We start from the raw sequence: 13,301 nt of genomic DNA, 5'->3' as shown, positions 1-13,301 counted from the left end.
TTATTTATGCGATCTTGGTTAGGTAAGTGGGGGCTATTAATTAAATAGATAGAGAAAAAGGGTTTGTGAATTGCATCAACATGAATATAGAATCATTGCAAATGCTTGTCGTTTTGGTTCAAGATGCATGATTCACTTTGGTTTTTTCCATGTATTTTGCTAAACGTTTTGTAAATTTCTAACCTAAAGTGACAGTAACAAATCTTCTATATAATAAGGAAGAACGGTTTTTGAATCTTATCTCTCTATAAATTCTAATCATTGATTTGCTCCATTAATCATACGACTCTTCCTCTCTCTCTCTCAAACAATATTAATTGCACAATTATCACTAATTAGATCTCACGTTTCGCCGTGCCTACAGGCATGGGCAAACCCTAGTACATTATATTATTTGATTTTGAGCCACGATCCTACTATATATTATTTGCTAAACTGAATTCTTAATTACCTTTATGCATTACGGACGGTACCTAATTCAAGTCATTAAATTAAAAAATATATATATAGCACGTTCTGGAACTAATACGCCATAAGTTAACAACCTCAGACTGTCACTAGCAGCTGGGATTTGCTTGTCTCTTCTGCCATTGCGTCTTGAGGAGGAGAATATTTTTTGAGTACAAAAACATTAGGTTTCGTGCTTCAACAACTCTTCTAGATACCTTTTCAAATTCATTATTAATTTGAACAATGCAGATTTAATCATTAAAAGATTCATGTTTAATTTGTTTGGGTTAGGGTTTGTGAAAGTTTTACTCCATAGTAAGGAATCAACGGATACAGTACTGTGATGAAGCACTTTATTTCAAGTGTCTCAATCGATCGCTCTACAAGTAAAGATTAAAGAAACCGACATGGTGTCAGCCAACATGCATTGGATGCCTAGATCAAACGAATTTTATGTAAAGTGAGAAACCGGCATACGTTGCCTTCCATTCGAATTAGGTCTCTTAAGCTATAGCCGTGGCAGTTTTATTCTTTTTAAGAGAGGCAATCGTTTTGGATAATTTTTTTAGTACATGCCATAAACCTAATCTAACCTCCTATCCTAGGAGGTGGTTTGGTGGGGTATAGAACCCCATAATGAGAATCGAACCCAGGCTTTTTTCTTTAGGGTAGGTGGGGAATGGAACCCCATAATGAGAATCAAACCCGGTCAGGTGGTTCCATTATGAAAATCGAACCCAGGCCTGTTTCCTTTAGGGTAGGTGGGGGATGGAAGCCCATAATGAGAATCGAACCCAGCCTTACCACTTGACTATCCCTTTGTTCTCAATCCTTTTAGACTTGGGACATGCAAAAGCATTCTCCATAGAGAATAAGAGAATTGTGAGCCGTGACTATGCAGCCTTGGAACCCAGGCCGGTGGGCTGATGGCTCTTTGCCCCTTGCATGTAGTGCTCGTCCAGTAGCTATCTTGGCGTTGTGCCCAAGCAGGGCAGCCTTCTTGGGTTATCGATTTTATATACTCATTGTACTAATCTCACTAAAATCACAAATTGAATCCTAAATTGACCGGATATATATGTGAATATCCAGATGATTACTAGTGATTTCCTTAATTTTTTTAATAATCGGATGTTCAGATCAACTTTCGCGCACCTCGACTAATTCTGAAATTCCGAAGTTAATGATGGCGCAAACCTTCTAGCTGTCCCAATAACGTTTGGAATGTTACTTCGCAGAATTTGAATACGCACCTCATGGAGAACAAACACTTACTCTTTAGGGTAGTGATTTCCTTATTTTTCCGGCAAGCAAGTTGGAAGTCTGTCGTTTTCTCTTTTAAGGAGTAATTTTTTGACGTTAACATTGTTTAATAAATGAAACCACTAAGTATATCATTACGAGTGAATGTAGATGCTTACTGTAACATCTCAGTGGCTTCTCTTCTATAATAATACCACCCAAAGCACAATAATAGTTTCAATATTGAGGTTAGGTTAGGTAGTCAATTTCGGTGGTGAAAACAACTTTTTCTTGGCCATCTACATTAGGGGGTGTTTGGCAACTGCATTTTTGCATTTCCCTTTTGGGATTTTGGCCATTTGACTCTGGCTTTTCAAACCACATTTTCCCGAAATACATTCACCATTTTTTACAAAAGAAAAAGAATCCGAGAATCTGGCCACCAGGAGCTTTTCCCATTTTTGTTGTTTTCCATTTTCGCTGCAATGACCAAAATACCCCCAAGTAATCTACAAAGTTGCCTGTTCTGCCGTCCCATTTATTTCGTTACCTCTTCTGCTATCCACACCAGATACTTGTTCCAAATTAGTTGTGTGTTCAAATTTTTTGAGAGAAAAAGAGAAAAGAGAACGGACAAGAGAGAAGAGAAGAGAAGAATTTTTTTTGATCGCGTGTTCAATTTTTTTTCTACTTGTTCCAAATTAGTTGTGTAATGTTGGACTTGTGTGTTTGTCTGTTTTTTTTTTTTTGTTGCTTCAGTTTATACTTTTCTTTATTTGCTAATATTGAGGGTTTGTATTTCTCTTATTATTGTTTTTTCGGTTAGAGAATCATTAAATTAAGTATACTAATTTTTTTTCAAATATTACTTAAAACATGGTAATGAATATTTATTGTATAAACTATTGAATAATAAATTAAAATAATAAAAAAAAGAATGTGGCATGTAAAGAAATGAAATTTTGAAAAATAAAAGTAAAGAAAAAACATATTTACATCTGTTATAAGAAAATAATAAAGACAAAGGGCGATATGGTAAAAATCCAATTCATAATTCATTTTCGACAATCATCTACCAAATGCTACTACAATTTCAAAATAAATTCTACACAAATCTCCCAAACACTCCTACCATACTCAAAAGACATTCTAATCATAATTTTAAAAGCTAGAAAGTCAAAAAGTTAAAATTAAAAAATTAAAAAGTAAGCTTTCAAACACTCCGTACATAATAGAACGATTTATTACAAAATGTCTAGACTTACAAACAAAGGCCGTCTGATATATCTACCCTCTCTCTCCTCGTCATTTTTATGCATAAATTCTTATTTAAATATTGCATCTTTTGAACGGCTCATAATTGTAACTGATCATCACCGTATCTGTAGATTATATTTGACAATGCAAGTAAAACAGTCAGGTAGAGCAGGTAAATTATTTAAGTTGGGACTTTAGGCATGGACATCTACTAGCGTATTACTCTATATTAAGATGGAATGTAATTTTTGCACTCTACTTTTAGCAAATGACATTCCATATTTAGTTTTGTTTTCTCACATGATCAAGACACAAAGTAGAGTGTCAGTGGTTAAAATTGGAGTGCCAAAATTAATTTCCTAAAAAATTTGTCACATAAATTACCTAGCTATAACTTGTTTGGAAACACTGTAGGGGTGCAAACAAGCCGAGCCGAGTTTTGTCGAGCTCGAACTCGTTTAATACCAAAAAACTTGAGCTCGAGCCTGAACGAGAAGAGCTTACTTATTTACTAAACGAGCCTCTTTAATCCATTCGACTCGTTTATTAAACGAGCCGAAAACTCGAGCTCAAGCACGACTTGTTTATTAAATGAGTCGAGCCGAGCTGAGTGTTAACGAGCCGAATTCGCGAGCTGCTCGGTTCATTTACAGCCTTTGAAACACGGTAGGCTGATGATAATGATGATCAATGTTGGATCCAAATCCGATATATGAATATGATATAACCACCGTTTTAACCTACCAACGCTCTGTGCGTTCAATGTGTATGGACCCATCAACTATAACCAATTTGGGCTGCACTAATTGCGCACTTATGGCATCAGTTTGAGACTTTCGGAAATCTAGCTTTGGCTATTTTATTTTTTTGAACTGATCTAGCTTTGGTTTTTTACTCAATTCTTATGGTCACGTCATGTTGTGCCCCAGGTCTTTTTTCGACCACATATTTGGTATAGTGTACAAATAAATTCCACCTAATGTGTGATGAAAAAAGTGTCTGGAGCGCACTGAATCATGTCACGTGCGTATGAGAACAAACGAAAAAGCTAGTTGGGGTAGTTGAGTTTGGTGAGACATGATATCAATGCAGAGAGCTAGCTTGGATAAGCATCATCTGCATTTATGGGGAGAGAGAGAGAGAGAGAGAGAGAGAGTGAGTGAGGTGATTTTTGGGGTATGAATGAATCATGATGCACTTATACATCTGAACATACAAGATAGATAAAAAGAAAAAAAAGAAAAGAAAAGAAGAGAAGATGCATTGATAGGTATGGTGTGATGGCGGTTCTCTTTGTGACGGTAATAATAATAGAACTTAGCCTAAATCATGAAAGAAACAAGGGCCTAACCATTTAGGTTAGTCCACTTATTTTTCCTATGTTTTTATTGGCTCGATAAAGGAAAGCTCAGGCATGAGGAGCGAGACAGGCCCAGCGACAAGGAATATATCACAGTTTACGAAGGCTTTTTTTTTTTTTTAAATCTGAGTTTACGGAGGTTCTGTACCAATTTCCTTTTTTTTTCTTTTTGAACTGCGACTACAGTCCAATTAAAAGCCACGTAAATACATAGAGTATGACCTCCAAAAATAAATTTCAGATCAACGCTATTAAGAGTGTTCTTAGGTGGCAGAAAAAAGGAAGTTAGGAATTTAACTCTCCATACGGACTTTTGTTGATCAAGAAAATTACTACTACTACAAAACAATACTCTGATGCACTTCTCATAATGTCTACAGATACTTTCCCAATTGAAAATAGAAACACTGAAGATGTGAATAGTTAGTTAGCTTTTCGTCATAGACTTCACTTTCCTAGGAATTTTTGACGCATCAACTTTCTACCAACTCTAGCACCAAATTAAGCTTAAAATGGGTATTTGGTACCCCTGTTTTTGCTAATAGAAAGGTTCTAGAAACTTTCTTGCTTAACTACTTCAAGAAAAAGATTGCCAGACCAGCTAACCTCTAGGAACTTGCCGCAATCTATAGCATTGTCTGAAAAAAGAGGTCAAGAGCTTAACTTCTCTTCTAATGTGCTAATATAATTATTATAACAATACTAACTCCCGTAGATAATAATAAATAAATAAAAACCCACCACCAAGTTGGAACACCATGTAGATGTGGAAATTAGTCAGCCCACATGTGAACCCACAGATTCATAGACAATAACTGTATGATCCCAGTTGTCCATATATGCACATAAACTGGCACGGGAGGATAATTAGCAAAAAGCAATCAATTTACCAGAACTTGTTCAGTGGCAATTGAGGCACATTAGCAGAACTGCTGAATTTGATGTGGTCCGGAAAGTCGATTCCATACCCCATCTCCTTTGACAAAGGACCCTTGAAAGCCATTCTTCAATTTGATGCCGCATATAGTTTCCCTGTGATCAGCAGCGAGGTCTTGGATTATGTTGTTCTGTACTTCTGTTCATCCTTGCTGACAAGGTGGACGGACTATATTTAGAATCGAAATACACCGAAAATTTGGCAAAAGATTCCAAACAAGTTACATACTCATTGAAAACAACTGGACGTTCTCACCATTAAACAAAGAATAAATAGATAAAAACAAGACATACTCCAACTTCGAGAAGAAACTCGAACGTCTCTGTAAGCATGAATCTCGTGCTCGTGTGCCTTGATCAGGGTTTTGAAGCTGATAACAAATAGTTGGCAATACATTGGTTTGCATGTCAACTTTACAAAAGGAAAAGGAGAAGGAGAAGTGTACTTCACGGGGTTCAAAAGAAAGGGGAAACTGTTTAGCGACCAATCTTTTTTAGCTGCAACAGGCGATACTACTTCGTCCTCGCAGCAATTTTTATGCCCTTTCCCCGACATAGTGTGCAGGCTCGACGCATGGGTATGTGGGATCACACAGCCCGCGTTGCAACTTGCAATTCCAGAAAACAGGGAAAACTGTACAATTCAAATCTCTCGAAAGTTGCACATTCAACACCGACAAGGCCATGTGTTTTTGTTCAAGGTCACATCGGGTCCTTACAAGTCACTTGGACGGTATCAAGTTTATCGAGCGTGGCTTCAGTACGAAAGCAACCTATTGTGGTTATATGTGTGCAGAACAAACATCTTTTGAGGAAGTTGCCAAAAAATTAAAAAGAACAAGTAGCAGTCCGTACCATGTAGCATTTCTGATTTTGTTTATTCACGAGACCTCGGATGGTAATTAAACATATCTTTTTTTCGGAAATAGAGTGAAAGAAACATAATCCAAGTTATTTATTTTCCCGTTATAAGCAACAGTTAAAACTTCCAACAACCCAAGGGTCGAGACCCATAGAGTAATGGGCCATCACTTGCTACCCAGAACTACAAGGCACACATGCTGAGGTCGACGACAACAGTCTCTCTATAACGCAGTGCAAATGTGATCACTTTTTCCCCATGTTAGCAGGCATGTATGATACAAACAACATAATACTTTGTTCCTCCGATGAACATATCAGCAATGAAGCAGGTTTAACCCCAACTCGTATTTGCATTAGCGGAAAAACGGTGACTTTGTAACAACTTATGACTTGCCTGCTCTTTTCTATGGCGTTAACAAGCTTAACTTCATTTCTTTCGGCAACTACTGTCAAGGCCATGTGCATGCCTTTGCTTCAGTGGTGTGTTGGAATTCTTGGAGCCTACGGCATTTGGCCATTAGCATTCTACTTCCCCATGTATTAGAAAAAGATCAACCAATGGACAGGAAGTGGCTACCTCGCTAAGTGCATACTGCGACCTGTCTCTGTCTCCATGGCCCTGACACTCAAGACTCGTGAAATATAAGAGCAGTTACCGACGGAAAGACCAAGAAATATAACTTCATTCAGTAGAACAAAAGGTATATAGCGATAAAGAGCAATTGAGACTTCACCAGAACACCACACAGAAATGAAATTGGATTTATGCAAAATATGTTACAAGGATATTAAGAAACCAATAATTACTCATTTCTACGACATTGACAAATTCTACTCATTCCTACGACATGCAGCAGACAAATATTTTGGCCTTTACACTCGTACAAGAACCAGGAAAAAGTTCGCAAACGCATCCCAAAATCTATCTAGCGATTACTTTATAAGCTTGGTCTTCGATTTGGCAGCATTTTCTTTAGCAGCAGCTCTTGCAATGGTTGTAGGTTTGATGACACTCTTTGGGTTGAACGCTTTTCTTATCTTCCACACAGCCCAAGCAGTCCCAATACCATACCCTGCAGCCTCAAGCCCTTCATTGGTTACCTTGCCTGCCTGCTCTCCATACCTGGAATGATACAGATTCTTTAATACTTCTGAACCGTATCAACGACTTAACAAACGAGGAAAAGAGAGTGGTATTTGTGTGATTCACTGACTCAGTCGGGGGAAAAAGAATAAGGGGGGAAATAACCGTGTTTCAAGACGGCCACAAGAACTGGAGAAAGTACTCGAGTCTTGATATCAAATTGGCTCCCTTTTTTTTTCTGCCAAAAATCTAGACTACTCAAACATACAAAATACTCATCCAATTGACCAGCCTAAGAATAAGATTGGGTGGCCATTGTTTCTCTCTGTGGGCAACAAGCAGAATACGACAAAGTCAACAACAATTTACCTCACCATAAAGATTCCATCGAAGGTTGAAAAAGATTATGTTCAATATTAATGTCTTATCAATTATCTCATATCAACATAAAGAGGCCACTGAATGCAAACAGCAGCACCATAGAAGTGAGAACTTGATAATAATGTATTAGCAAGAATGTTGAAATGCAATGACATTATAGATGACTAAGATGATAATGATGACAAATGCGTATTTGCAGATCATATTAAAGGCATGCAGTGAGATACCTGTGGGAAACAAGTCCTGTAGTCACAACTGATGAGGTTGACATTACATTTCTTCCAGTGACTTCAACAGCATCAAAAACCTTATCTGCTTGCCGAAACAGAATTGTAATCTTATGAGCAGGAAACAAACTGCAGGACAAAACCAGAAGAAATTCCCAAAGAAACCAACTATGTTTTCGAGGGTCAATTCACAACAGAAAACACCTCGCCTTAAATTATTCCAAGTTATCAGTGCCAGAATGGAAGTTCAAGTTCAAATCTGAACTGATTAGGCATCAACATCGTTATAACACAACACACTCGACAAATTAACCAAGCATCTTCAAGGATGCGCTAAAAGAAACCAAATAACCAGACAGAAAAGAGGGAGAGTGCAGAACACAGTTTAGAGAAAAAGTTCAAGCCACCACAGCAACTGGTTGCATGGGCTTTGTCCATTCCAACCAAGATTTGAAATCCTAATGCCTCAAGATACAGTTGTATGTAGCGTACTACAATATATATTTTCCATCGGCATTGCATATTCTTTGCCAAGATGTCCTATGAGATTCTGTATCTCAGTGGTCGAAAGAGCAGGAAAACTGAATGGCAAGTTTTTACAATGTACAGGTCAGCCTGATTGATTATGTCGTGAAAGATTTATGTTGTAAGACCTCAACTAGTATGTCGTAAAATCAACGGCTTTAGAAAGTTCAGAGCTCATGTTAGTTTGACCGAGCATCCAAGAACCAAAGAACCAAAGAACCAAGGTGGTTAGAACTGATAACATGATGATAATCGCATGGCTATTTCCTTGCAAAACAGACTATGTAGGCAGGTAAAAATGCAAAATAAACATGAGATTGAGATGAAAGACGTACTGAATCCATCCAAGGACGCAAGAACGATTTCTCCAGGCAGGAGACTGAAGAATTTCTTGCCTACTGTTGAATTCGCGATTGAGCTTGTGAAGAATCCAGAAACTTTCAAAACCCCAGAAAGGATTCCAGTGACTACTTTCTCTGACCTCTTTGTCATCCTTCTAACCCTACATGAAAGATTACCACAAACTAATCACCCATGCTGCATCACAAGGGAAATAAGACTCAGAGCTAGTAAAGGAAACAGACCCAAAAACAACAATCAAGCCGTTTAAGTATGGATTTGGTTTTAATATGAACCACTTCAATGGTTCATCACCAAATGTTTAACAAAAAACTCTCAACTATTCCAAAATCCCACTCTAAAGTCTAACCATTATGATGAAAATGCTCCAATCTTTTTACAGGATATTCTAAACGTGTCCTCAAGCCTCTTCAACAGATTTGGTGCAAAACTAATCGCATCCATGATTTTGGATGACTCATTAAATTCTTCCATAATTCAATACCACAAAGGTGAAAATATTGGAGCTCATATTTTACCATTTGACAAAAGATTCGTTCAACTTAGAGATGCCCTTCAAAAAGCCATAAACAGACTTTAATTTAAACAACATTCTGCTAGAGAAAATATGCTTTACGAAAGGAACCAAGTTATAATGGCAAAAAAAAAAAAAAAAAACGAAACTTGCAGTGAGACAACCAAGAAAAAATAACAAACACCAACCTTCTTATCCTCTTCTTGACAAAGGGACTAATTTCCGCATTGGAACCCGGTTCCAACCTCTTCTTCATGAAATCATGTCCCCACTTCAACCTATCCACCGTCACATCCCCACACCACAAAATCCCCCAAATCAGATGTCCTGAACCCGCCGCAATCATCTTCGCAACACCACCACTATAATCCTCCACATTCGGAGCCAACGTTGTCCAATACGCCGTCGCGCTCCCCTCCACCTTCTCCCTCTTATCCACCTCCGTCGCCATCTCCTCCGGCGTCGTCTCCCTCGCCGCCACCGCCCCGTCAACCGCCTCCGCCACCTTCTGCAAGGGGCAGAGCCAAAATTTTCAATGTATGGGGTCAAAAGTTAGAACAATAGCAGATTAACAAATCACAATATATTAGCTGCAAAATATAATATTTCTAATTGAGAAATCAAATCAACAATTGTCTCTAGGGCTGATAAACAAACTAACCTACTGGAGTTTGAGATAGTGTTCTTCCATTAAAAGTTTGCTCAAGGTCAGTTTTAAAACAAACAAACCAAGCTTTAACATTTTTTTAAGCTTAATGAAGTAACGAAGATTTTTCAAAGCTTTCATACCAAGCTTTCAAACCAAACTCGAACAAGCTCGTTCAGCTTATAAAGCATAAATTAAAAAAACAAAAAAAAAAAACTCAAGATACTCAGATTGGATTACGTTCGGCTCAATTCAAGGTCATTGGAGATTAGCTTAAACATATTTAAAACACAGCTAATCTTTCAAACCAAGCTTACCTGCACGGAAAACGAACTGTAATGGTCCAAAATGGAATCGAAAGCGTCCAACAACCCCTCTTGCCCTTTCGACGCGATCGTCACTCCATAATTCAACAAATTCTCGTCCGTCTCGGAACTCCCCTGAACGACGACGTCGTCGTCGTCCTCGTCCTCGTCGGATTTGACGTCGGGCGGGACCCGAAGAGTGAAGAAATAATGCGACTCGTCGAGCTTAACGGAGGCCTCGTCCTTGGCCAGCGGCCACTGGATTTCCTCCCCGACGCGCGCGAACACCGCGACGACGTTCTCGCCCTGGCGGAGGCGGACGACGGAGAGTTCGCCGGAGGCCAGTTCGACGCTCCGTTGCTTGTCGATGAGGTGGACGACGGTGCCGGGGACCGTGATGAGGATTTCCTCGGAGGATTCGAATGCGGGGGGAGGTTGGGATTGTGAGTTGTCAGGGTTTTGTGGGTCTTCGTTGTCCGGGAAGAGATTCTCAGCGAGGTCTTTCATGTCGACGGATGGGTAGATGGAGGGTGGTGGTGTTGTAGAAGAGGAAATGGCTTCTGGGTTGGATTGGTCTACTTGTGGGTAGAGGGAGTTCTTTGAGTTTGACATGGCTAGCTGATCAGAAATGTGAAAATTCAGATACTTAACTTGGATAGAATTGATTGATACTCGTTGGTGGAATCAGGAAAATTAGGGTTTTTATTGGGGGTTATCTTACTGTCGAAGAAAAGGGAAGCAAGGCCTTGTCGGGTCGTGTCTCGTTGGTGTGGAAGGAAGGTACGTGGCACCATGGGAAAACCTAGGGGTGACCATGGATCGGATTGGTCTGGTTTTATAGTAATCCAATAACCAAACCACTACTTACGGATTATGAATTTAGAGAACCAAACCAATCCATAAAATTCATAAAACCAAACCAATCCAAACCGTTCAAAGGCGGTTTGATTTCGGTTTTAAACCACGGTTCGTTTAAAATCGAGATATCATTACTATAAACTATTTTAAGTACTTAAAATTGCATAGATAACTTAAACTAAAAGTTATATTGAAATTAATATATTAAAATCATCAAAACTCACTAACATCAATCAACTAAATAAGAACAGAATACATTAGTAAGTAAGTTACCGAGATAAAAGAGGAGGAAATTACTTTACTAAGCCCAAACCATGTATGTTTAGCGTAATGAAATTGTAGGAATAGGAAGTTTAGGAAATTAATATTGAAAGTGAAAGAAAAGAATAGGGTGGTGGAATAGAGTATTAGATAAGGAAATTAAGTTTATTAAGTATATCTAAACAAATTATATACTATATGTGTGTGTGTCTATCACACGGTTCAGATTGGTTTGGAACCAGAACCATTAACGTAAATCCATAAACCAAACCATTTAACACGGTTTTTATTTTTTTTAAACCAAGACCTAACCACATCATTAAAAAACCAAATCAAATTATTTGGTTTGGATTGGTTTGGACTGGATTCACGGTTTCATGGTTATTTTGCTCACCCCTAGGAAAACCCGCGTGCCGACATCTGGTCATCGCGCGCTTGCTTAATTTATTTATATTTTTTTTAGCAACACACCTGGTGCCCTAGGCTGCCTCCACCCAATCTTTGTTCCTTTTTGGGTAAAGAAAAGAGAGGGAAATGCTATGGACACATTAAAATGTGTTACACTTCAACTACATCTCTCTTATATGCATATGTGAGAATTTTACAATATAGAAATCTGCTAGAGACCCACATGTATATGAGAGGAATATGATTGATGTGTGACAAATTGATGTGCCACTAGCATCTCCCGAAAAGAAAAGATGCATTAATAATTCGCATAGAAAACATTATTAATACTCCTTACAACTTAAAATACTATGACAAACATAAAAGTCTTTAGCCAAAATAGGCGCATCATTTGTCAATGTGTCTGCACATTGACTTGCTTTTCGATAGATGTGTTTGATAGACACCGCTTTAAACTCTTCAATAACGGATTCACAATCGAGTAGAATATTACCAAGTGGGTGGTGTGACCGACTATTATCATTAATCAATCGAAGAATAACCATAGCATCTGTTTCAATTTATAGTTTCCTCGCTCTCTCCTCCTTTGGGAATGTCAACCCGTCACGCACAGCCCATAACTCTGCCGAAGAGACGAAATTGAAGAGAAAAATGGTACATAAACAAATCGTATTATGAATTTTAATTTTTTTTTGAGGGAGGTGATAATGTCAAAATTCTTTTTGTTCTTTTCAAAATTCAAGATGTATTTTTCATTAAATGACTTAATTGCCCTCCATTACATTTGTTTCGTTAATGTGCATCTTGAATTCTTTCCCAAGCTAAACTAAACTTTTCAACAAAAAATTAGTTTCTGACTTTCTACTTCAAAACCTTGAATTGTTTTTCAAAAAAAAAAGAGACAGAAAATTAAAGGACGAAGAATATGTATTGAATTTAGCCAAAAAATAAATAAATAAAGAAATTTGCCTCAACCATAGGCACACCATTGCTTAAAATTAATGGAGTCCTCTCTTTTCTCACAAGCTTGTTTTTTGTCAGCATAAAAAAATGTTTAATGTGCAGTTCACAGAAACAGGCTTTCCTCAGCGATTTCTTTTAATTAAGATTTGAGAATTATTAACTAATTCCAATTGTGTTTACCGTGAGTTGTCTGTTCATGGAAGGTACTGATCATCACTCTTGTTAGGAAGGAGTATTGTGATATATACTTGTGTTTTTGCTAATTGATCGTTACCGCCATAGAAGCCCATATCTTTTGTCTATGTACGTACGTACGTACATGATAAGAGGTCATAGAATATCTGATTGCATTTGTATGTTTCTTGTAAAAACGATATCAGATTTCCATGTGCATGCATACATGTAATGACTTATGCGTGTTGTTTCTCTGTTTTATGATGGGGGCTTGATCCACTCAGTTTAAAATCTGTAGTTGCTTCTCCGTGAACGTGATTTCAAGGGGCATTTTTGTAAAGAAGTGTAGTGAAGGGCAATTATGTCATGCAATGTGTTACCCAGACAGCAACCTAGAGGGGGGGGGGGGTGAATACGGTTGCTAATTAAAAATTACCAGTTAAAATCTACAAGGCAAATAACTAATTAGCAAATATATAGAGAGAG

General features: G+C 38.0%; 1 protein-coding gene across 1 annotated transcript; it reads right to left on the bottom strand.

The window, feature by feature from the left end:
• Positions 1-6,838: 6,838 nt before the first annotated feature.
• On the bottom strand, positions 6,839-10,953 carry LOC131307203 (protein EARLY-RESPONSIVE TO DEHYDRATION 7, chloroplastic-like). Its single transcript, XM_058333613.1, has 5 exons — positions 10,164-10,953; positions 9,389-9,708; positions 8,662-8,828; positions 7,802-7,886; positions 6,839-7,232 (listed from the first exon to the last, which is right to left on the bottom strand). Exons 1-5 carry the CDS (start codon positions 10,761-10,763, stop codon positions 7,043-7,045), a joined length of 1,362 nt encoding a protein of 453 aa, XP_058189596.1. The 5' UTR covers positions 10,764-10,953; the 3' UTR covers positions 6,839-7,042.
• Positions 10,954-13,301: the final 2,348 nt, after the last annotated feature.

Source organism: Rhododendron vialii, chromosome 11a (genome assembly GCF_030253575.1).
Source record: "Rhododendron vialii isolate Sample 1 chromosome 11a, ASM3025357v1".
NCBI classification, from domain to species: domain Eukaryota; kingdom Viridiplantae; phylum Streptophyta; class Magnoliopsida; order Ericales; family Ericaceae; genus Rhododendron; species Rhododendron vialii.
The sequence above is the reverse complement of the archived record's forward strand: the minus strand, read 5'-3'. Positions and strand labels throughout refer to the sequence as shown.